We start from the raw sequence: 25,645 nt of genomic DNA, 5'->3' as shown, positions 1-25,645 counted from the left end.
TGGGGCTCAGCGAGACCTAAAAAGGAGCTTCCTTTTAGTCCTTCTTTTTGGAAATGGACTTTGTTTTAAAAAAAAGCTCATCTGTCCAGAGGTGTGGAAGGAGCTCGGAAATACGAAAATTCACGTTCTGGTAAGAAAGCTGTGTGGGCGTTTCAGACGATCTTCGTAATATGCATTTACTTTGAAGTTTGGCCGTCTGTTTCAGTGTCCACTAAGACTGTCTGTAGGTAGAGAGCGTTATTTTGTGATATTCACCTTTGTTTAGGGGAATTAGGAGGGTAACACAATACGCTTGCACGCATTTGGAGACCATAATAAAAGCGGTATAACGGTGATTCTCCGGAGGTTTTTTGATGAATTCACGGCAGGGAGGCCCTCACAGAATGCATCGTGCATGCAGCAGTTGTGGCCAGACTACAAATACACAGCAGTGTCACAGCAAATTATTAAATCCCGAGGCACAAGACATGGACAACCACTTTCCCCGGCCGACTTACACGTACAGATCAAGGGCACCACATTTCACTGAGCTATATTACATGCTGTGGTTATTTGCCAACATTATTTTAGGGTTCTATAGTACTGCTGGCGTGGGAGATGTCATGTATTAAACAAACCAAGGGAAATTAGGAAGATAATGCCACAGTCCGTTTGCCCCGTATATTTGGAGAAAATAATAAAGGCAGGCAGTATATTTTTGCAGTGATTCTCAGGAGGGTTTCAGAATTCAAATCTCATTAAAACAACATAATAAATTAGAGGTGCGACTGTTTACAGTAGCAAACATCTTTTACATAAAAACAGAGCAACAAGTCTACGTTTGCATTTGATTATTTTCTTCCTTGCAAACAAAGGTACTGGATTGCAGCCAGTCTATCCGTTCTGTAGGAGTCCTCATCTCACACCTCCAGCTCAGGTGCCATTAAGGGATCCGTTTGCGTGGTGATCCAGATGGAGGGGTTGTGAGAAGATGTGTATTGGATGATGATATTGCTCTGGGCAGGATTAGGTGCTTTGTCCTTACCCACAAAGTTCTCTCCCTCTGGGCCCTTCAACCTCAGTAATTAAGGAGGGGTTCCCAAGGCCTCAGGGAGTCTCCTGTGCTGTCCAGAATATAGCAGGTGGTCTAAGGCCACACAGCTGGATGTTCCGCACACACCGCTTAGGGCTGTGTAGTAGCAGCATGTGTCTCATGTAGGGTGGGGCCGGTGCTGGGGGCAACAGCAGGCAGCTCGATCCACTAGTCTTCTTGACCGCGAGCTCTCATGATCTGCCTCCAGCTCTTACAGGATACCCACTTTTTGTTCTTACAAGAGCAGGCAAACAACGCTCCAAGGCAGCCAGGTGGTTCACCCCCACCTTCCACAAGTCCAGACGCACCTGCAGCCATCTTGAGAAGAGATACAGGAGCAACAAACCCCCGAAAAATTATGCAACCTTCAAATAACATAACATAACATAACACGTGTATTTTTAAAGCGCACATTCCCCACTACGATTATCTTGTAGCTGAATAACAAATGTTTGTTGTTACCCATTCAATGGTACTCATTTTATCGACCTCAGATGGATGAAAGGCTGAGTTGACCCGCCAGGTTTTGAACCTGTGAGCATGAGGTCGAACACAGGTCCCTGCAGTAGACACATTAGTCCACTGAGCCACCAGACCCTCCATCAACACTCACCACCTCCTCCTGAAAACCACAAAGAAAATGGACCTCCAAGACAGAATCAACGCCAACGCACACAATAGCAAAAAACTCTTCGCCATCATCAAGGAGTTCACCAGGCCCAACAGTGAGTCCACAGACATGCCCCTTTCCCAAGACCTCTGCAACAAACTCGGCACCTTCTTCCACCAGAAGATCAGGGCGATCTACAACAGGTTCGACACCCTAGACCAGGCTGCTACGCCCACCACCATCACACACAATGAAGACGTCCCCCGACAGACCATGCTAAGGTGAACCGCGCTCACCACAAAGGACACGCTCAAGTCCATGAAGAGCATCCATTCAGGAGTCCCAATGGGCCCATGCATGTACCACATCTTCCACAAAGCAGCCACTCCCATTGCCCCCCAGTTTTGGCGCACAATTAACTGCTCCATCAAAACCACCATCTTCCCCATCAACTGGAAACATGCCAAGATCAACCCCCTGCTGAAGAAGCCATCCTCAGACCTGACGGACCTCAGGAACTTCATATGGATCCTTCTCCTCCCCTTCCCAGCCAAAATCATTGAGAAGGCCACCAACTCCCAGTACATCAAAGCAAACCATGTCCTGGACACCTCCCAATACGGCTTCTGAAGCAACCACAGCACAGAGACTGCACTCCTCGCTGCCACAGATGACATCAGCTCCCTCCTGAACAGGGACAAGCCCGCACCCCTCATCCAGACCTCTTGGCTGTCTTCGACACCATCTCCCACCACACCCTAATCACCAGACTCCACAATGCCGGCATTAACAACAAGGCCCTGGACTGGGTCTGCTCCTTCCTCACCGGTGGGACCCAGCAAGTCAGACTACCACCGTTCCTCTCAGAACCTTCAGAGATTAGCTGTGGAGTTCCCCAGGGTTCCTCCCTGAGACCTACCCTCTTCAACTTCTACATAGCCCCCCTCGCTGCTATTGTCAGAAGCCATGGACTCAACATCGTCTCCAATGCAGACGACCCCCAGCTGATCCTCTCCCTCACCAATGAATCCAGGACCACCAGAACCAACTTCCATAGTGGAATGAAGGCTGTCTCTACATGGATGAAAGCAGCTGCCTCAAGCCCAACTCAGAGAGGACTGAAGTGCTCATCCTGGGACCCACCCCTTTAGCCTGGCAAGACTCTTGGTGGGCATCCGCTCTGGGATTACCCCTGACCCCAAGGGACCACGTACGCAACCTTGGTATCTGACTGTACTCTTCGCTCCCAATGAACCACCAAATCAGCGCAGTTTCCTCAGCCTGCTTCCACATGCCCCGCCTGCTCCGAAAGAAATTCAGATAGTTTCCAGCAGAATCCAGAAAGGCGGTCACCCATGCACTCATCACCAGCAGACTTAACTACGGCAAGGCGCTCTCGCCGGCGTCACCCAGAAACAGCTCAAGAAACTACAGAATGTCCAAAACGCCACCGCCTGACTAGACCCCAGCATCCCCTGCCACAGCCACATCACACAACACCTCCAACAACTCCACTGGCTCCCAATCAACAAGAGAGTCTCCTTCAAGCTCCTCACTCATGCCTACAAAGTCCTATATGACGAAGGACCAGCGTACCTGAAACACCGCTGCACATTTTACACACCCGCCAGACAACTTCGATCCTCCCAATACGCCTTCACCTCCTTCCCCAGGATCCACAACATCAGAACGGGAGGAAGGTCTTTCTCTTACACTTGCCACCAAGATTTGGAACACCCTGCCCCTGAACCTCAGGCAATCAGCGTCACTTACCCAATTCAGGAAGGACCTCAAGACTTGGCTCTTCGAATGATTCTTCACCCAGTCTGACCAGCAGCCCACTCCCCATTGCCTTGAGACCCTCAATGGGGAGTAGTTGCGCTTTACAAGCCCCTGATTGATTGATTTATTGAAGCTCCTGCCACTGCTCAGAGCTGTTTCGGCAGCTATGGGTCTCCGATTATGTGGAATGGGTGCAGCAGGTGGCTCAATTACATTGTCATCACCGCTGCGGCCCTTTACGGTTCACATCCAGACCGGTCTCATCCTGCATCAGCCTGCATCCACTACCCATGTTATCCCTGCCTCCACGGCTCTTCCGCTGTGTGGGGAGGACCAACATCTACAATGCAGCCTCTGGCAGGGCCAGCATCCCGTGTCTCTGCAGGGTGGCCTCGTATAAGCAAGCATGGTTTACAATTTCAAAGTATGTTGACCCAATGGGATGGACAGTCCTAAGAGTGTGAAACATGTGGAACATGTGACGGCGGTGGCCCAGTTCCATTGTCCAATAGTATATCAATCATTTCATGCCATTTTTACTTATCTGTTTGTAGTTTGTCATCATTCTGTACCATTTTCATTCAAATAGTCTCAGCCAGCAGCTACTCCCAGACACCTTTTTGCCACAGTTTCAGTGAAGGGCCCTGTAGCTCTAACAAGTGTTTCATTTTTCCATGTTTTGGCAGCATTTATGCTAATGACACAAACTTAAAGCAAATCTTGCCATTTTTGGGTTTCAGAGTCAAGCACAGTGGGGCAGATTTACAAGGAACTGACGCATCTGCATAGATGCGTCAGTTTCCTTGCAACAGCGCCAAATGTCCTTGCATCACCATGGATACAGTGTATTTACAATATAGTGCTCCATGGCGCAAGGATTAACAGATGTGTCAGAAATTCTGATGCATCTTTTGGCCCAAAAGTGAAGCATCGCTGGAGTTGCTCATGAAAGTGACACAACTCCAGTAATGCGCCACAACAGATAGGTGAGTCCCATTCAAAAAGCCCTGTGTCCTTCCTTACGCCTGATCTGAGCAGTCGTTGGGATTTTGATGCAGTGATGGCGTAGAGTGATGCAGTGAAGTGTTGCAAATTTCACTGATTCAGTTCTACATGGCTTTTTGCCAACATTATACATGACGCAGGTAAAATGTGACGCAGGGCTTTACAATGTGAAGCATCTCCCCAGATGCATCACATTGTAAATTGACCGCATTCTTTGCACTGTCGTTGCTTAAAAAAAGTGGCACAATGGTAGCGCAAGATGGTGCAAGGGGCTTCTATATCTGCCCCAGTATAGACTGCGTTAATGAACAATCCACCCTCACCGCTGTAATCTTTGTGAAAGTGTGCTCCAACTGTGTTCAGTACTTGTACGCCACCCAGCAAGACCGCTGCGCCATATGTAAAAGGTCTTCCTTGTCCTGTTGGCAATGCAGACACCCCCCCACCCTATCGGATACATTGTGTTAAGAGTTTGTTGCGTGAGAGAGGCCTAGTGTAGCATCTTAAATTGGTTATGGTAAAACCTGACATTACTAGACACTATCTTATAGTGCTCGGTATTCTAGCCTAATCTGAGTCTGTAAAGATGGTGTTGTGATATGTTTCTCATTTACTTTAAATCTTCAGGGAGCTGCATACTTGGCCATGCAACAATGTTCTGTATATTAAATATACAGGTCTGCCTCCATGCATCAGCTCAGCAGTTGTTTTCATTGTGGCCAATTCTGGGGTACCAGCTAGAAATCTTCCTAATTGCATGTCGCCACAACAGTCATTTTGTAAAATGTCAGAAACTGGTCCAACACTAAGCCATTTGGGACCATAATATGTGATTTTGAGTAGTTGACAACTAACTCTAGATCTGCCTTAAACTCAGCAAAGGTGCTAACTAAGTGGCATAAAGCTTTGGGCATGCATCCCATCAGTACTGCTCCATAATATATTAATGGCTGTCATTTCTACAGTGATAGTATCAATTTTAGTTTATAGGTCTCGCCTACGCAGCACACATGCGCTGCATAGGAGGAGACCTTTAGAAATGGATTCCATTTTTCAGGCAAAAACATGCACGCATTGCTTTGCTTTAAATGGCAACGCATGCACGTTTGGCGATTCCCTTGCGGGAGCGAGCTTTGAAACCATCTGTTTGTAATTAACAGATGGTTCCTGCTCGCTCCCGCAAGGAACTTGTTATTTCAGGTCAGGTGCTCCTGCTGGGATTTGGTTCTTTCTTGTCTGCCCGCTCCTGCCCTTTGCCACTCTCTTAGAGTCCAGTTAAAATGCAGTCCATAGGCACTTAGTTTGGCTTCAGGCCAGGGGCCCGGCTGGATAATAACCACCCCAGTGACATGGCCTGCAAACAACCAGATCGAGTATCCTAAACTGGGAGCCACGTAAAACTAAACCCCACCTTTGACCACCACAGCCTCAGTCCTACAATTGCACTTCATGAATAATGCCCAGGGGATGCTCTCACTTTAACTGTAATTAGCTTGCACGGTTCAAAATTACTGCCTTGCCCTCTTGGCCTTACCTTGCGTAGTGCACATGTTTGATAGCCAAGTCAGGTTGCTGCGATCTGCAGCTGTCCTCTGCCGACCCCCAGGGAATATGATGCTTTATCGTTAAGGCACAGGCTCCACTCTTGCTCTGAAGCCGGGTGCTGTAGCCTGTCCCTGTAAGGGGTGGGGGCGCGCCTCTGCCTAATCTCTTCTCTTGCCTGGCTGACAACAATGAAACTGGACACTGCCGCTCACCGCTATGGTGGTCCTCAAGGCCTTCGCCTTTCTACCTGAACGCGGTAACTATTGGCCCTCGCGATGTTAGCCTCAAAGAGTCGCGTTGCCGTCCTCTGCCGCTAACGAGCCCGGGTTCTCCAAGTGCTAAGCACAGCAATGGACCCGCGTGCAGTTGGTCACGCAGAGTCGCATCGCCGCGCTAAGTAGTGGTCTTCTGCCGGCAATGGGCCCGGGTCAGGTCGATGAGGCACTCTCCTGTCTTCCGCATGTGGTCCCAGTGTTGAAGCAAAGAGCCTGGGCAAGGGCCAGGAATCGTCCTTCTGAATGTTTAGCAAGGAAGTGTCGCAATACATTCACACAATACCAGCATTGCAGGAGGTGGGTTCGGGCAAAAGTTTTGTTGACCCCGCAGCGCCGTCCCAGCATGAACAGTGACTGGGTATGGGCGCTTCACCTTGAATAGGGCCTTGCTGCCCCGTGTGCACATTTCAAACCCCGCACGCCGCCCCCATTGCCCGACAGGTTTTGTGCCACTCTTCCAATTTGGCGCTTCCCCCACCACACCCCTCTCTGTTGGTCTTAGGGGGTGGGGTGTAATTTCCTGACCTTTGTTGCGTCCCCTCCCAGGGATAACAGTTTCTGGTTCTTTGTCACTGTTTGCAGCGCCGGTCCCTCTAGCCCCCTCCTTGTGCGGGTCTCTGCTAAAATGGCCTGCGTAGTCTTACCCACCATTTGATGTGCTGCAATAGTATAAGTGAGCCACTGCCTTTAATAAACTGTTAAGAACAAATAACGTTGGGTGTTCCTCTCCAACTTTAATAGTGAGGGATCAAACATGAGCACACAGGCACTCAGTCTGAGGACCGCACAACCGGTAGGAAGCGTGTTTAAATAAGAATTGGCATAGCCAATATGTCTCGCCTTTGGGACCTTATAAGTATTTAGTTATACAACTCAATATGCTTGGTGCATGGGTAAACACTTATAAGGTCCCAAAGGCGAGACCTATTGGCTATGCCAATGCTTGTTAATGCTTGGTGTGAATGAGTCATTACACAAAGCAAATCTGCAGTTGATGGTTCAGACGGCCAATCAGAACGAGGGGCAGCAACATTTTTGCGCCTGTTGCCATGATGTAATGCATGATATTGTGTGCGTGCATGCTTTCTCCAGCTTTATCCTTTACCATGGTAGAGTCGCCTGGCCGCTATGTGTAGGGGCACTCTCATTTTCTCATCAATGTCCACTTGGGGAATAAATGAGTAATAATGCCAACGGACCAGACTGCGCCAGCGCACATGTGTAGATGTAAATGTCCTTCCCCCTTGACTCAATGTCCTCACCAAGCAGGTATCCTCCTGCTGCAGCAGCAACATTCTTTTCTTTTCAACCCTCTCTAGATTTCATTCTTCTTGCCGGACATCCCACAGAGCATTTCACAGCAGTTGAGGTGCAGCCCAGCCTTTCAGTCAGAATGAGACTAAGCCACCTCCCATGCAGCACAAATACCTTTATTAAGTGGCGTAGTCCAGGGTCCTACACAATGAATCCAGACCTCACAGTTTTGCTGGAGCCAAATGCGGGGAATGTTGCATCCCCCTCACAAGTGAAAATGCCTGCATATTGCTGCCACCTCCTGAACCCACCCAGCAGGGGAACAGGCTATTAGTAGGACCATGACAAAGCCTTCTCCATTCCCTGGGCCCCTGCACCAATTCCTTCTTGTTCTGGGGTACTTTGCCACCCCGTCACCGTCGATCACAATTGCCATCCAGGCTCCTCCGTCCTAAACTGCGTGTATGTGTTCTCAGCGATAACTCGATGCACATAGCAGATGCCTTACCTTACTCTGCTCTGGCAAGGTGTTAAATGGGTGGAGCGTGGGTGTTCGTGTGCATGCACCCATGCTTTTTGTGCATTCCGAGATTTACAACGCTAGTACACATGGGAATGTGTCAAAAATTGTATGCTTTGCTGATAGAGGCGCAACAAGGAGAAATATCTTTACCTACCACAGCAAACTTTTCATTGATGTCATTTTTAGTAAAAAAAAAGAACACACACTTTCTTTTGTAATACTTTTTCACATTTTTCTCCCCAAAAAACTCTAAAAAATTAGCTATACATTGGTTGTTTTCTCAGTGCCCTTCAGGGGAATCAAAACATTGTGGGTACAAATTTGGTTTGAATAGCTTATGTGGAAATAATTGATCTAAGCAGGATGAATATCAACATCAAAAATGGATCAAATGAGGAGGTAGAAAAGTCTCAGCAAGTTAAGGGTTTATGAAATGGTCATCGAAGCGAAATGTAGCTAGCTAATCCATGCAGTACTTTAAAACAATCAACGAAAAAAATAGGAAGTAGATAGAATTTGAAAATGCGTAATGTCTAGTACTAAATTCTAAGTGTATTCCTTATAAGCATACACTGATTTTTCAGTGGCTTTGGGTGCCAAAAGAGTCATTTGCCAAAAACAAGGAGGGGGGGCTTGGGAGGGGTAGCCCATTTGGGGGTACCAATTTCTGCTCTTTTCGGGAGTGTTGTTGGACTAGAGATCGACCCTACTTGAAATTAATTGCAGATGAGCAATTTAAAGTAAACAGTTTTTCTACATCTTGTATCAAAACAATCGCAAGGAACAAAACATTACAAATGTCCCTTACCTGTGTAATTTTGGTATTATCAGATAGCTGGTCTACTACTTTCTTAACATCTTCTTCGCTAACAACAAATCCTTTTGCAATGTCATAGCCAAAGCTCAATTGTTTGTTAATTTGTTTGTTCAATATCATTATTAGCCTCGGAAGTAAGACCTAAAAGAAAAAACATCAGAATATAAAATGTCCTAGCCAGTGTGTGGTTAGGTTTCCAATTATGATAAGGACGTGGACGTGAGGGTTATGCCATCTAACTTTACTTTATTCCACAACAGGAACCAGAAAAACAATTATGTAACTAAGGGGCATATCAACAACAACCGGCGATAATTATCGCTCAGCGCTCTTAGCGTGAGGATAATTATCGCCGGCTAGCGTGAATTTTTATCGCTGAGATAGCGTGCTATTAGCAACGCTTATCTCAATAGCGATAAAAATCTACACGCTAACAGGCTAACGTGAGATTATCGCTGGAAACCCAGCGATAATCACACGTTACCTTGTGGATAGGGACAGGCAAACTTAGCCATGATATCCTCCTTCCATAGGATATCATGGCTAAGTCTGAAAATTAGCAGACGTAAAAAAGCAGCGTTAACCGCGGTTAGCGCTGCTTTTTTTGTCTCTAACAGGGTTAGCGTCATTCTTGATAATAGGAGAAACGTCGCTTAGCGACATTTCTCCTATTATTTTACTAAGGAACGCCCCCTTTGCATCTCATTAGAGATGCAAGGGGAAGCGTAGAGTAAAAGGGTGCTAACATGCAAATTTGCGTGTTAGCACCCTGTTGTTGATAGGGCGCTAGTTTTATCTCTGCTTTTTTGGCTTTTAAAGCCAAAAAAGCAGAGATAAAGCCCTTGTTGATATGCCCCCAAATTTCTCTTGAAACTTAGGGTAAAACATTAGTTCAAAAACAACCATTAAAGTCACTTAAACCACTGATACATCAGTGTATTCTCTCATTCTTCACTCAACCTCATCCTGTCTTCATACTCTGATCTTTCTTTTTCCTACTTCTGTTCAGTACCTACGTCCAAAAAGAATAAAAAATAGTCTGTTTCCACACATGTTTTTAGTTTCATTAACTTAACTCCATTGCTTCATTACCTTTTGCACAATGTCATAACAATATAAATCATTTCTACGATTTATATTGACAGGATTCCTTAAGGTGCCTGGACTGTCAAGCTGCTGAAATGTTCTTACAGCCTGTTACGTATTTGGCATCATTGCCACCTGATTTTCTAAGCGAAATGCCAAATATTTTGGCCAACTTCAGAGCGCCTTGGACCACATTACTTCCAGCTAGTAAATGTACCACTGAGATGATGTCCATTATCAGCAGTACACAGCATCTCACTTTTTATTTTGTCCAGAATCTTACTGCGAAGGGCCTAGCTAGTGGCTCTAAACAGTTGATGTGCATGGTCAGATCCTTTTCCGACCACCTTCATCCAGTAGAACCAAGTCGGGCCTATTGGCGTCTGATTCACTAGGTCTGGCATTTATTTGAAGGTTTACTCTGCCATCTACAGACTCAATGCATTACCCCTGAATAAGTTAGACTCTTCCTTAAATGCGAAGCCTTCTGCCATTTACAAAGCCTTGTAATGAGCTAGGGAAGATGGCTTGAATTGAGGATGCCAGAAACTGGGCTAGTTACCTCTGAGAAATCTTTAATTGGACCATTGCTGTCTTGAGCGCATTCTGATTCTCATCAATGTTTGTTGGAAAGTTTCAAAATGCTTGAATTGAGTCCGTAACGAACGCTAAACAGGTAATCCTTTGACTGGGGGTGAATTCTGTCTTCTCTCCATTTATGATGAATCCCAGATTCTACAGTGTTGTGCCCATCAACTGCAGTGATCCTGAAGGTGCCTCAGGCCTATTCCTTACGTTGTCCAGAAAGAAATTAGTCTGACACCTATGGCTAAGGTAAGCTTCATCGCTGGGTGTAAAACCTGCGTAAACCCCCAGAGTACTGATTAAAGTCTGAAAGTTAGAACTTTGAATTTGGAAACATGGTATTTTCAGTCTACCTGGAGTGAGGAGTAAAAATGGGAAATGCCAGGTAATGTCTTGGAGATAAAGATGCAACATCCAGTCCTGTGAACTTAGAATGTATCTGATTGATCCATTCCATCTTGACATAATGGAAAATGGAAAATTAGTCACTTGTTGAAGTACCTGAGGTTTATGAAAAAGCGATGAATTTTCATCCTTGTTCTCTGATAAAAAAATATTTCTTTGGAATCCCTTCAGATTCGCTGTGGAAGGGAACATTGGCCCCTTTAATTCCAGAGCTTTCACTTCCTGGTCTGTTAATTCTGAGTCTGTGTGTCTAGGATATGTGTTAGTGTAGTGTATAACGATTATATTTGTTTGCAGGTCCTTTGCTATATATACATCTTTGGACCCATGTTTCATATTGTGCAAATGATAGTGATGCAGTTCAGTTTAGCATCTCCGAGTATGACCATGTGTGGGTGAGTCATTGAAATGATGATATGTGGTGTATTAAGTGTCAGTGGATGTTCAGTTTAGTCCCAAATATGTTTTGTGAAGATGTATTGGTTACATGCAATCAGGGCTAATAGTTTTGGATTTTGATGGTGTAAAAAGTAGGAGAAATACTGTTAGGTTTGAAAATCCCATTCCTGCAATGCACTCGTTTCATTATATATTAGGTTAGCAGTGTGTGGCCAAATAGACTTCATTTGTATTCATGTTATGCAACCCACTGAGTTATCCCCGTAATGTGCAGGCTTCAGTTAGTGAGTGTGACTCCATTTTGTATTTCATAATCGCTATTAGGTCGCTTAGGCTGTGCCCGAAATAGGCCTTATAATTCAGTATTTCTTGCCTCAGCAGAACACTGTACTTCGTTAATATTTTTTCTTCTGTTCAAGGCTGCTTCATGACTTACTAATGAATAGGCCATTCTGCCCTTGCATACCGATCCGAGTGTGTAGTTCTGCGCCCACGTTAGGAGATGCAGAGACTCAGCGTGCTAACCTTGAATTACAGATAGCATGTTCTGGCAGGTGATAGCTCATCCTTCTGTGCCTCTTTTGTTCATGTTCGGCCTAGACCGGTAACTTTCCTCTGTGGGTGTGGTTGGAAGCTCTTGGGAAGAATCATTATGTGTTGCAGACTGTTAGGGGTCCAGTCCCTCGACAGACATCTTAGGGTGCAGGTCAGATTGGACTCCTCTGCAGAGTATAACTAATAAAACATGTTTATATTCTCTACTGTCTGACCGACTCTTCATTCTTGGAAGGCATAGCAGGTGGTTGTAAGTAACCGAGGTGGCCCCTAATGGCCATTTCCTTCAGTTGGTGCCAGAACAGGAACCCCGCAATGTGATCCGACTCACCCGCAATCGGGTTGCAGGGTCGGGGTTGCACCCGGTCAGTCGGATGGATTGGGGAACCCCACACAATCAAGCTTGGTTCTTGCAGCTTCCCCGCCTGTCTGATCGAGCGACTCCTCGTCTAGTGGCTGGGGACCTGAGAAGGCGAAACCTTGAAGTTGACAGTTCGGTCCGAAGAGTCTGCAGTGGAGAATAACTCGACTCGACCTGAATGAACCAGGTGAGTGATTTGATTCTTGGAAAAATGGAGCCATTCTTGAATGGCATGAGCCTACGGGCTGTCTTGGTACAGTCTCCGGACTGTCTTGGTGCAGTTTTCGGACTGTCTTGCTTGAACGGCACGAGCCGACGGGCTGTGTCTTCGTACGGTCTTTGGGCTGTCTTGGTTTGAACTTGGTGGGTTTACGGACCCTTTTAAAAGACACAGAGCGTTTGTGAACAGTCTACCAGGCCAACTGGTAAATTGCCCCACTCTTGAAAAGGTCTGGGACTGTTTGCGAACAATCTGCCAGGCCAATTGGTAATTTGGTCTACTCTTGAAAATGTCTGGGGCTAGAGCCTGTCTTCTTGAACTTGGTGCAGTCTCCGGACTGCAGGGAGCAGTCTCACGACTGTTGTGGTTTGGTTCTGGAAAAATGTCCTATTGTTTATCTTTTCTTTTATTATTCTTTCGCTGGTGTTATACTTGTCCGTTGGGGACAAAGTATGTGGCTTGTATTAATATGCCTTGTTTAAGTAAGTTATGATGTTTTGGATGTCGATGTTGTTCCACTGATACCTGACTGGAAGAGAGCCAAGCCTGCGCCTCCGAATGATACCCCAAATGTTGACGGATACGTCAAGCATGGCAATGACCCTATTATGTTTAGCACATTGTGGAATAAATATACGAGGGACAATGCTGAGTTACAGTGGCCACTCACTGGCTCGTTTGATGAACAAAAATTGAATTTCTTGCAGGACAAATTGTTCCCTAAAAGGAGCAGGCAGTCGATGTTTGATTCTCTGAGAGTATGGCAGAAGGAAGCAAAGCAACGGCGTATGAAAGCAGGGAAAGAGGCCCAAAAGAGACAGATGCAAATGATAACGCAGAAAGCAGTGGCCTATGAAAGGGAGAAGAAAGAGAAAGAGATAGAATGTGCAGATAGGAAGTTTTTGATTGCAGACTGGTAAATGTTATGTTACTAGAGAGGAAGGAGCTATTGGATTCTCGCCCTTCTCCACCTTATGCTCCTGAGCGAATATACCCGCAGGTTCCAACATCTCAGACACTGGCCCCCGGTGTGGCTCTCTCTAGTATTTCTGCTTCTAGCCAAACTGCTTCGGCCCAAGCCCCAACTTCTTCCTCCCTGCTCACGCCGGTAACAGGTGCAGGAGCCGTTAGCTCTCCTGTTCTGTCTACTGACTCCGTATCTACTGCTACACACCCTTTCACTCTTACAACACTGTCCCCATTTCATGAGGATACCTGTCTCCTCGTCTGCCCTTTCTCCCTCAAGATTGACACCCCAAGCCTTGCGGAATGGCGAGACCCCTGTACGTGGGATCCATGAAGGGAATTGGGTGGCAGCACGAGACCATATGGAGAAAGTGTTGGTGCGTTCGGCTCTAGGTGATGAGGAAAAGCAAATGCGGGTGAATCAGGTGGCTCAGTGGGCTCGGAACCCGATCTATAGTGTGGAAGATGTGTGGAGTGTGATGAAAGATTATGAGCCCTTCATACAGCAGCATGCTCTTAAGCATATGTCGGCTACATTGATAGGACTGTGGGAGAAGTGTTTTCAGGGTGTTACACCACAGATCATCTATGACATACAGGACAGGGTATATGCTACAGGTCTGACTCCCAATGAGGTTTTTAGCAATGTAACGACATTGGTGGGTTACCGGGGAAGATTGCTCCAAAAGGTTCCGATGATAGGGACACAGCATCCCATGAGGGAGGTCCATCCCATTCACCATCCTGAAATACCAGAATTGCGCGACTCTACAGACACTGTAATTAGACCACGAGTCGACGCTCGGTTTCAAGTACAGTAGATCTATACTCCTTGGAAGAGTAGTGAGGTCCTATCCCAAAAGAGTCAGCTGCCGAACACTCAGAAAAACCCTACTGCATATTATAAAGAATTGATGGAGGTGGTCTCCTCCACAGTGATCACATTAGCTGATATAGAGTTATTTTTCGGTCTGCAGGATCATGCACTGGAGTTGGGTGGCACATGGGATGAGATCAAGGCTTGGGATAAGGAGCGTAAGCCCGGCAAGAAGCCGAAAGCGGAGCTTCTAGCTTTGTCCGCGTTGTAACCTACCCGTGTGGTATTACCCGCGTTGAAACCGCTGTTTCCCCTCATTGGGCTAAACCAATGTGCATATTGCAAGTTGGAGGGACATTAGTGGAATGAGTGCCCGTAGTTATTACAGAAAGGTGAGGCCCGAAAGGTCGGGTTTTAGAGGATGTGGAAGAGGAGGAGGAGGCCGTGGCGAGATGCGATCAGAGAACACATCATCTAATAGACGGAGCGGGAACTATTTTGACGACCCCGAGGGAGACAGTACTATCATGATGACTATGACATGGATGAGGTGACGGGGATGTCTCACAGCTAGGTTAGCCAGGGACAGGGCAAGAGTCTAGTTCCGGTGCATGTAGATCAGCTTGGACCCTATGTCACTGCAGATTTCCAAGGTACGACCGAGAAATTTTTAGTTGATACAGGGGCTATGAATAGCTCTGTTTCCCGTTCACTGGTCCCGGGGGCAGCTCTGTCTGGCCAAAACAATGTTTCAGTGGGTTTCTCAGGTGTGTCGGTTGTTAGCCCCATTTCCAAGCCCCTTGCTCTCACTATTGGCCCCTTTACAGTCGATTCACCATTTTTATTAACATCAAATTGTGGGGAGAATTTGTTGGGATTGGATTTGTCAAAAAGGTTACATGCAACAATTTTTTGTTCTCCAGCCAGTGCCAAACAATGCCTCGCAAAGGATGCCCCCCTCCCCACTGAGTTTAAAGATGTGCCACGTACACTGTGGGCTACAGGCGACACGGATGTGGAGTTACTCCAGATCCCACCAGTCTCTCTGCAGATTAAGGACGATGCTGTATTGCCACGTATCCCCCAGTACAAGATATCCCAGGCAGGAGAAAGGGCCTTATTGCAAATAATACATAATTTGATTAAATCTGGTGTGGTTGAAGAGACAGTGGCGAATATGTGTAATTGCCCTATTCTTCCTATACTTAAAAAGACACCCTTGGATTCTTCTGATGCTCACCCTGATGTTTACCGCTTTGTAATCGACCTTAGAGAGGTCAACAAGATAGTGGTTCCCCAGTACCCTGTGGTTCCAGGCATTACCACAATCTTGACAATGATTCCCCCGTTAGCAAAATTATTTTCTGTGATCGATTTAAAGAATGCTTTCTTCAGCATTCCAATCCATACAGATAGTAGATATCTGTTATGATTTGCAATAGCCGGCAGGAGCTTTAGATTCTGCCATACTCCACAAGGCTATACGGAAAGTCCTAGTATCTATAGCCAGGCTTTGAAAGCTCATTTGGATTCTTTGGAACTTCCCCCTGATAATGTGCTGTTGCAGTACGTTGACGACCTCCTTGTGGCTTTGGACACTGAAGATGGTTGTAAAAAGGCCATGGTAAAATTGCTGTTACATCTGGCACATCATGGGCACAAGGTGTCACTTTAAAAATTCCAATATTGTCGACAGGAGGTCACCTATTTAGGTCACCTACTGTTGAAGGAGGGATGCAGACTAACACCTGAACGCATAGCTGCTATCACTAATATGCCTGATCCTAAGACCCAACGCGAAGTGCGCGCTTTCATAGGCATAACTTTGTATTATTGTCATTGGATCCATAACTATTCCTTACAAACAAAACCCCTTCTTTACCTGACCATCAAAGAAGTGCATGAACCCTTTCCTTGGACATCTTCATGCCAGCAAGCTTTTGAGCAATTAAAGGTAGCGCTTTGCTCAGCTCCTGTGCTTGGTACTCCTGATTACCAGAAGCCTTTTGTGCTTTATGTACACGAGGTGGACAGTTGCACGCGTTCTGTTCTAACGAACAAGTTACTTACCTTCGGTAACGCTTTTTCTGGTGGATACAGTATCTGCCTGTGGATTCCTCACCTTGTGAATATCCCTGCGCCAGCAACATTCGGAAACTTTTGTAGCAGTCCACGCCGATGAGGTCGAAGACGACGTCACAGAGGAACGGCATCGCTCGCGACTCCGCTGACGTCACCGGCTCCATAAGAAGACCTCGTCGGCGTGATGACGTCAGTTCCACCCCTTTTTTCCGTGCCTTCGAGGCACACGGACGGACTGACAGCAATATATACACAGTATACACAGTACACAATATGCAGATCAACACACATAGTGTGGAGAATAAATAGAAAGGCCAAAGAAAGACACAATGCCTTTGACAGTAACATATACATTTTGAAATACCATCATTAGAATAGTAGACTAAAACATTATTAATAGAACCTTAGTTATAGAAGGATGGACAACGGGGAGGCGGGTGGGTCAGTGAGGAATCCACAGGCAGATACTGTATCCACCAGAAAAAGCGTTACCGAAGGTAAGTAACTTGTTCTTCTCATGGATACATCTGCCAGTGGATTCCTCACCTTGTGAATAGATTCCACAGCAGTCCCCACTCCCGGAGGAGGGTGTCCACCCCTCTATACCAGAAAGTCCTGAAGGACGGATCGAGCAACATGTCCGTCCCTCCTCACCTCGGTGTCCAAGCAATAATGTTTTGCGAAGGTGTGGAGGGAGGCCCAAGTTGCCGCCCTACAAATGTCCTCCACAGGAACACCCCTAGACAAAACAGATGTGGAAGACTTTGCTCTAGTGGAATGAGCCCTTAAACCCTCTGGAGGTTCCTTACCAGCCAGGGAGTAGCATATCTTGATGCACAAGACAATCCACCTGGAAAGGGTGCGCTTGTGCACTGCTCTGCCTTTCCTGCAGCCAACAAAGCCCACGAAGAGGTGGTCATCAACTCTGATGTCCTTTGTTCTGTCCAGGTAAAAGCTCACCGCCCTCTTAGAGTCCAAGCGGTGAAGTCTCTCCTCCTCCTTGGAAGGGTGAGGGGGAGGATAAAAGGTAGGGAGGGTAATGGATTGCCCCAGATGGAAGGGAGTTACCACCTTAGGCAAAAATGCAGCCCTGGTCCTGAGTACCATTCTTTCAGCATGAATGGTCAAGAACGGGGGTTTTGAACTCAGAGCTTGAAGCTCACTTACCCTCCTTGCCGAGGTGATCGCAATGAGGAAAACCGTCTTGAAAGACAACAGTCTCAAGGGACACTTATGTAAGGGCTCGAAGGGAGAACCCATAAGATAAGTCAATACAAGGTTTAAGTCCCATTGAGGCACAATAAAGGGAATAGGAGGAAATTTGTTTGTGAGGCCCTTGAGAAACCTAAGCACAATAGGTGATTTAAATAATGACGGCTGATCCGGCAGGCAAAGGAAAGTCGACAAAGCCGATAAATATCCTTTTACTGTAGCCACAGCAAAGCCTTGCTGAGCAAGAGAAAGGGCAAACTGCAGAATGTTAGACAGACGAGCCTTCAAAGGATCAATTGACCTCTCTCCACACCAGAGTACAAATTTAGACCATCTATAGGAATATATGGATTTGGTCGAGTGACGTCTGGCAGACAGAATGACATCTACCACATCTGGCGGGAGAGAAAAAGAATTCAGGTTGCCCCGTTCAATCTCCAGGCATGAAGGTGTAAGCTCTGGAGGTGGGGGTGTAGAACCTGCCCCTCCGACTGCGAGAGGAGGTCTGCCCTCAGAGGGAGACGGAGCGGAGGGCACAAGGAGAGGTGGAGAAGATCTGTGTACCACACCCTTCTTGGCCAATCCGGGGCGATCAATATAACTTGGGCCCGGTCTTGGCGAATCTTCCTCAGAACCCGAGGAATCAAGGGTATGGGAGGAAACGCGTAAAGGAGTCATGAGCCCCAACTCAACTGAAATGCGTCCCCCGAAGCTCCCTGCATCGGATACTGGAGACTGCAGAACGACGGGCAGTGAGCATTCTCGTGAGTGGTGAACAGGTCCACCCGAGGAGTCCCCCACATCCGAAAGACATGACGAACCACCTCCGGATGGAGCCTCCACTCGTGATCAGCGGAGAACTGCCGACTGAGACTGTCTGCACGAACGTTCAGAACCCCGGCCAGATGATTTGCCATCAGACAAATCTGATGGTCCTGAGCCCAGGACCATAGACGCAGGGCCTCTCTGCATAGACATAGAGACCCTACTCCTCCCTGCTTGTTGACATACCACATCGCGGTCGTGTTGTCCGTCAGGACTTGAACAGACTGACCGCGAAGGGAAGGCAGGAAGGCCTTGAGTGCCAAACGAATTGCCCGTAACTCCAGAAGGTTGATGTGAAGCAACCTTTCCTCTGGAGACCAAAGACCCTTGATCTCCAGATCCCCCAGATGAGCACCCCACCCTAAGGTGGATGCATCCGTTATCACTGTGGCCACCGATGGAGGAAGATGAAAGGGCTTTCCTTGAGACAGATTGCCCTCCACGCTCCACCAAGACAGATCCGCTGCAGCTTCTCTGGAGATCCTCACAGACTCCCTGAGATCTCCCTTGTGCTGACACCACTGCTTGCGGAGGCACCACTGGAGCGCCCTCATGTGCCAGCGTGCATGGTTGACCAACAGAATGCAGGAAGTGAACAAACCGAGCAGGCGAAGGACCTTCAGAACCGGAACGACCGCTCCGTTGTAAAATAAAGGAATCATTTCCTGTATGTCGAGAATCCTTTGTGGAGAAGGGAATGCTCGACACACAGTAGTGTCTAGTACCGCAACAATGAACAGGTTGCGCTGAGAGGGCACCAGGTGAGATTTGGGCACGTTTATCGAAAAGCCCAATTTGTACAACAGCTGAGTTGTATCCTGCAGATGATGCAGCACCTCCTCTGGCGACTCTGCTTTTATCAGCCAGTCGTCCAGATAGGGAAAAACTGATATCCCTGACCTTCTGAGATGGGCTGCCACCACTGCCATCACCTTCGTGAAGACTCAGGGTGCAGAAGTAAGACCAAACGGCGGGACCGCAAACTGATAATGTTGCGAACCAACCGTGAAACGGAGATACTTTCTGTGCGACTTCAGGATTGGGATGTGAAAATACGCATCCTGCAAGTCGATCGACACCATCCAGTCCTCCTGATTCAGCGCTTGAAGAACCTGAGCAAGGGTGAGCATCTTGAACTTTTCTTGTTTTAGAAAAAGATTCAAGATTCTGAGGTCCAATATCGGACACAATCTGCCATCCTTTTTCGGAATCAGGAAATACCGGGAGTAGCATCCCTGACCCCTCTCCTGCTCTGGAACCACCTCTATCGCACCTTTCTGAAACAACTTCAGGATTTCCTCCTGCAGGAAAAGACGGTGGTCCCCCGAGCAAGCCCCTTGACAAGGAGGGTAATTTGGAGGGAATTCCCGAAAGGAAAGGGCGTACCCATTTTCTACAAGATCCAGAACCCAGAGATCTGTAGTTACAGATTCCCAATCTTGTAGAAAATGGGTAAGCCGGCCCCCCGCAGGACCAGCATGATCCGGAATGGCGAATCTAGGGCTGCTTTGCGGTGGTGGGAGGGGCTGAGGAAGAGAAAGAGGAGGAGGAGAGTTGCCGGCCAAGAGTGCGACCCCTGATTCTTCCCCTGAAACCTCTGGACGAGGAACCTTGCTGCTGCTGCTGCTGGGTCTGTCTGTAGGGTCGAAAGGATGTCCTTCCAAATCCTCTGTACCTCTTAAAAGACCCCCTCGACTGAGATTGAAGTCCCAGAGATTTAGCAGTCGCCTTGCTCTCTTTGAATCTTTCTAGAGCAGCATCTGCCTTTTTACCAAATAGGCCAGACCCATCAAACGGCAGATCCAATAGAGTCGATTGCACATCCTGTGAGAACTCTGAAGATCTTAACCAAGCACTCCTTCTGGTTGCGACAGAAGACCCCATGATCCTTTCAACAGAATCTGCAGTGTCCAGCCCACTTTGGATCACCTGACGTGCTGCCGCCTGAGCATCAGCCAAGATGTCATTAAACCCAGACCTATCCTCCTCAGGCAGTTTTGGCGCCAGTTTCTTAGCCGAATCCATAAGCGAGTGCACATAGCGTCCCAAAAGACAAGTGGCGTTTGTTGATTTCAAGGCCATGCTGGCTGATGAAAATACTTTCTTTGCTGACTGGTCTAGCCTTTTGGCCTCTCCAGGAACCTGAGGAAAAGCCCCCTTAGACTTTCCCGAACAAGCTGCCTGAATTACCAGGTTCTCAGGTGAAGGATGTGACGTTAAAAATTCAGGGTCCCCTGGGGCTGCTCTATATCTCCTAGCAATCGTCTTAGAGACTGCAGGAGCAGAAAAGGGCTTGCGCCACACCTCTAACACAGGTTCCACAATGGCCTCATTAAAGGGAAGCAAAGGCTCTGAAACCGCCGTGGGAGAATGTAGTACCTCAGTTAAAATGTTCGACTTAAACTCCGTAGTTGGTAACTGGAGATCAAGCAGCTCCACAGCCTTCCTGATAACCGAATGGTAGGGAGCAATGTCCTTAGAGGGTTCTTCTGACGGTGGAGTAATCTCCCACTCAGGAGACAGATCCAATCCATTAGCTTCTTTAAGCTCTTCGAATACTTCATCTGACTCCACCAATTCTCCCTCTTCCGCTTCCTCCTGAAGGTACCTCTGCTCTTCAATAATCCTCTGAGTCTCCCTTCTGGAACGAATCCGAATCATCGGCGTCGGCGGCGCCGTATTCGAATCCAATGGCGTCGGTGCCGGCGTCGAACGTGGATCTGCCGGAGCCATCGGCGTCGAACGAGGTCGAGCCGGAGCCGGCGAGGATGGAAGCGGCGTGGACGTCCTCGGAGCCGGAGGATTCCAAGACGGCGTCGTTGGAAAGAACGGTATGAAAGGGGCCTGTGGATATACTTGCAGCACCCCCAAGTTAAATGCCATTGGACCCATCGGACCCGCAGGTGCACCAGGGGTGTACATGGCTCGAGCAAACACCCCATATATCGCATTTAAGTAATGCGAGGGGTCCTGACCTGGTCCAGGGAAGGCAGGGTACTGGTCAGGCCTCACCAGATTTGGGCCAAACGGCGCCAACGGTGGAATCAGTGGCGTCGCAGGCTCACCCGGGGCTTGAAGATCTTCCGGGGCCGGAGACGGAGCCGGAGACGGAACCGGCGCCGGAGATGCAACCGGCGTCGGAGTCCGAGCTGGAACCGGTGAAGCCGGAGACAAGGAGACCACTGGAGATGAAGGACCAGCAGGCGAATCTGGCACAGGAGAAGGAGAAACAGAGTCCTTCCGACGCCGAGTAGGTGACTTCGGCGCCGAGCTCTTATCCGAATGGTGTCGAGAAGAGTGCCTTCTCTTTTTCTTATGTTTCTTGGCTCGAGAAGTATGTCCCGAAGTCGACTTCGACGCCGACCTCGACTTCAATCGAGACCTCGACCTCGTTCTCGATCTTCTTCTCCCTCTCTTCTCCTTCTTCCTTTTTGCAATGAAGAGTTTTGCCTCTCATTCCTTAAGAGCCTTCGTGCTCATCTTGCGGCAGCTGGTACAGCCATCCACGTCGTGGTCCGACGATAAATACCACACACAGTCCTCATGAGGATCTGTGATGGAGGACGTGTGAGGGGTTACTGGAGACAGTGTCTCTTTGGAGTAAGTGTGACGACAAGAGCACCTCCCCTACAGTCCCGGGTTTAGAATAAAATCCGTAAACTCTTAATTGTGAACCCTCCTGGAAATTTCCAGAAAAGAGTGACGTTGGGGCGAAGCCCACATTGTACAGAGTAAAAAGGTAAAAAATACCCTAATAGGGGGACAGACCAGCAAATAGGGACCAACACCCTGACGAATGCCAGAGCGACCAGGTTAGGCGCATAAAAAGCTGGCAGAAACATGTTGGTAACTGCAGTGGGGATAGAAGGGTCGTTACCTTCCCTGTATACCCCATATTGATAATTTTAATCCTGCCAGAGGTTGACATAAAATAAATAGTTACTGGTTAACACCTAGGCAGTTTTACAAATATACCTGCACCTCTCTTGGTCCCGTTTTTCCAGGAGAAAAATTTGTTTTCCTTTATGATTTGAGTGACACTTTAGTGTTTTTGCCTTTCTTTATTACACTCTACCCTCACCACTATCCTTCATCTTCTCTCTTAAAAATTGCGCTCCATCCAGTGTGTTGGTCTGCACCTGGTTGTATGATGCGGCCCAATGATGAAGCATGACACTACCAAGTGTGTGAGGGCAGTATTAAGAATTCTTTTGATTTTCCCGTTTCTAATGTATAGTACATCCTTTTTTTTGCCATGAGGGTTTTCTCTGCTGTGTGAGATTTATATATTGGTAAGGGAGTCAGAGAAGACTCAATCCCTTGTCTCTTCTTTGTGATAGTTATGGACATGTGCTTGCCACACTCCCGGCAAGGCTTAAATCCAGACTTTTTTGTCGACATCCTTGAAAGAGAACAGGAAAAATACCGAGAATACACAAAGTATCAACGACGCTAACAACAGCGATTCCCGAAATCCGTTGGCTTCGACGGCGCGGAAAAAAGGGAACTGACGTCATCACGCCGACGAGGTCTTCTTATGGAGCCGGTGACATCAGCGGAGTCGCGAGCGGTGCCGTTCCTCTGTGACGTCGTCTTCGACCTCATCGGCGTGGACTGCTTCAAAAGTTTCCGAATGTTGCTGGCGCAGGGATATTCACAAGGTGAGGAATCCACTGGCAGATGTATCCATCAGAAACAGGGTTTCGGTGGTAAGCAGAGACCCTCCGCTTATTTTTCTGCTATTCTTGATATTGTCGCGAGAGCTCTCCCGAGCTGCCTGAGAGCTTCTGCAGTGGTGGCAGTTTCTATCAGACAATCGGCAGGGCTCATCCTTGATACTGTTCTCACAGTAATGGTACCTCTTGCTATTGAATAAAACAAAGACGCAGCACCTTACTAGTGCGTGTCTGACTGGATATGAATTAACCTTGTTTGCTCCGCACATTACCATCAAATGATGTGTTACTCAGAACCCAGCCATGTTACTACCCCTCTCTTCGGAAGAAAAGGACAATGATGTCCATGATTGTTTATTTCGGACTAAGGAAGAAACAAAAGGACGGATAGACCTGACTGATGTTCCCTTATCTGACCCCCAAGGGGAACTATATGTCGATGGCTCCAGTTTTAAACTACCAGATGGTACTACCACTGCAGCTTATGCAATCACAATGTTACACAGTGTAGTTGAGACCTCCCGTATCCCATAGCAATTGGCCCAAGCTGCACAGTTGATTGCTCTCCCTAGGGCTTGTGAGTTGAGGGAGGGACTGACTGTCAATATTTACACGGACAGTCAGTATGCCTTTGGTGTGGCCCATAATTTCGGGCACCTCTGGGTGGAGAGAGGGTTCTTGACCTCGCATGGATTGCGAATATAGAACAGCCTATTGATACACAAATTGTTGTCAGCATTGACACTTCCTGATAAGTTGGCAATAATAAAATGCAGCGCTCATAAAGCAGTGACAGATGACGTTGGAAGGAGAAATGCGTTTGCGGGTCACACAGCTAAGGAGACAGCTAGATCAAAGATGAAAAATATGTTTGTGGCAGGTCCCACTAGGTGGGTTCCAGACAATGGAATGTTCGAGGACACATTAGAAAATGTCAGGGAAATACAGAGTAAGGCGACCGTAAATGAACTGTCAATATGGGAGGAGAGTACAGGGCGTTTGGATGAGGAGGGATGCTGGACTGATCTGTCTAACAAACAGAGATGGTTGCTGCCCAATGCATAAGAGCTCCCTGTTATGAACGTAGCCCACGGTCCGGCACATATTAGTGCAAAATGAATCTGTAAGCTACTGGACCCAGTATGGCAGAATGATAATATCTCTATGGTAGCCAAACACCTAGTGAAGCACTGCATTGTTTGTCTGAAACATAATCCTGGAAAAGGCACTCCTACACCCGCAGGTAACTTTACACAGCCATCCATGGCCCTTTTGAGGTTCTCCAGATGGATTTCATCGAAATGGAACAAGTTAACAATTAGAAGCATGCGCTAGTAGTGATTTGCGCATTCAGGAAATGGATTGAGGCTCACCCCATTAAAGAGAATACAGGCACGGTGACGTCGAAGGCACTCTTTAAAGAGTTCCTTCCGCACTATGGATTGCCACGTTTGATCTGGATTGACAACGGAAGTCACTTCAATTCAAAAGTCATTGAATTGGTGTGCAAGGGCTTGCATATTAAGCAGAAGTATCATGCAGTGAACCACCCCCAATCAGCAGGCCTGGTTGAGAAGTACAATGGTACTCTCAAACTGAAGTTAGCAAAGATTCAGGAAAGCACAGGATTGCGATGGCCAGATGTGCTACCTTTGGCTTTGTTATCTACCAGGACGATGGCGCATTCTAGAACAGGGTTGTCCCCGTATGAGGTGGTCTTCGGACGCACCGCTAATGTCTGGGGAGTTCCAAGACCCAAGCGCTTCTCCGAGATAGAGTATCCCTTGCAGATAGATTTTCTGTATGAATTGTCTAAAGATCTTTGTTCTATCCACCAACAGATTCACGCCACGCTGCAACCAGTACCAGTGGGGCCCAGTCATCAGCTACAGCCGGGGGATTTCGTCCGAGGCCGGAAGCATTGCGTCCATGTGACTCACGTCAAATAAGTGCCTCTCCCACTTCCGTATGATCGGTAAGTCCTCAACGGCATTGCTGACCAGGAAGGGGAGCAAGTGCCCCGTTTGTTCCCTTTCCTGATGCCCGATTGAGGTGGGTGCAGGCGGACAAAGGAAGTGAAGTAGCCTTGCTTGAGGCAGTCCCCCCAGAGATAAGGACCGCACCAGATACTCCTGCTTCTGGTGCACAAGGATCTGAGTCTCAATGCCCATCTGACCCTGAGTTCCCACCCCTTTTTGTTGTCAAGACAGTATAACCTGCGACCCCGAAAGAAGGGCAGTCCAAGAGTTAGGGAAGGACTCGAGCTTAGGACATAGATGCCATGACTAAGGTGCCTGCAATAGATTAGAGTGAGCAACACTGGTGCACTGCCCTGGACACGGGACAGGGTCATTGACGGTACTTGCCCAGGAAGGAGGGTGCCCTATCCTGAAAGAAGAGGATTTGTTTTCCAGCAAGGGCTGCAATCACGGAGCTCCCCCTTTGGACTGCTTTACAGCACCGTTGTTGATGAACAATAGCAGTCTACCAGCGAGGCTTTAGAAGGATGCTGGGTTATGTGTCCCCTTTGGTCGGTTGTATTTTTGTGGTTCCAATTCTTAAGGTTTCTTTCT

The 25,645-nt window shown here is 47.6% G+C and overlaps 1 protein-coding gene across 1 annotated transcript in view; it reads right to left on the bottom strand.

The window, feature by feature from the left end:
- Positions 1–25,645, bottom strand: part of LOC146860809 (sperm-specific sodium:proton exchanger-like) — a 5,538,638-nt gene that overhangs the window by 1,490,197 nt on the left and 4,022,796 nt on the right. The window contains exon 17 of the mRNA XM_085646172.1: positions 8,875–9,024. Coding sequence (XP_085502298.1) covers positions 8,875–9,024 — 150 coding nt within the window. The remainder of the gene's footprint in view (positions 1–8,874; positions 9,025–25,645) is intronic.

This window comes from Triturus cristatus, chromosome 3_1, assembly GCF_964204655.1.
Source record: "Triturus cristatus chromosome 3_1, aTriCri1.1, whole genome shotgun sequence".
Taxonomy (NCBI): Eukaryota; Metazoa; Chordata; class Amphibia; order Caudata; family Salamandridae; genus Triturus; species Triturus cristatus.
Note: the sequence above shows the minus strand (reverse complement) of the source record. Positions and strands in the feature narration are given on the sequence as shown.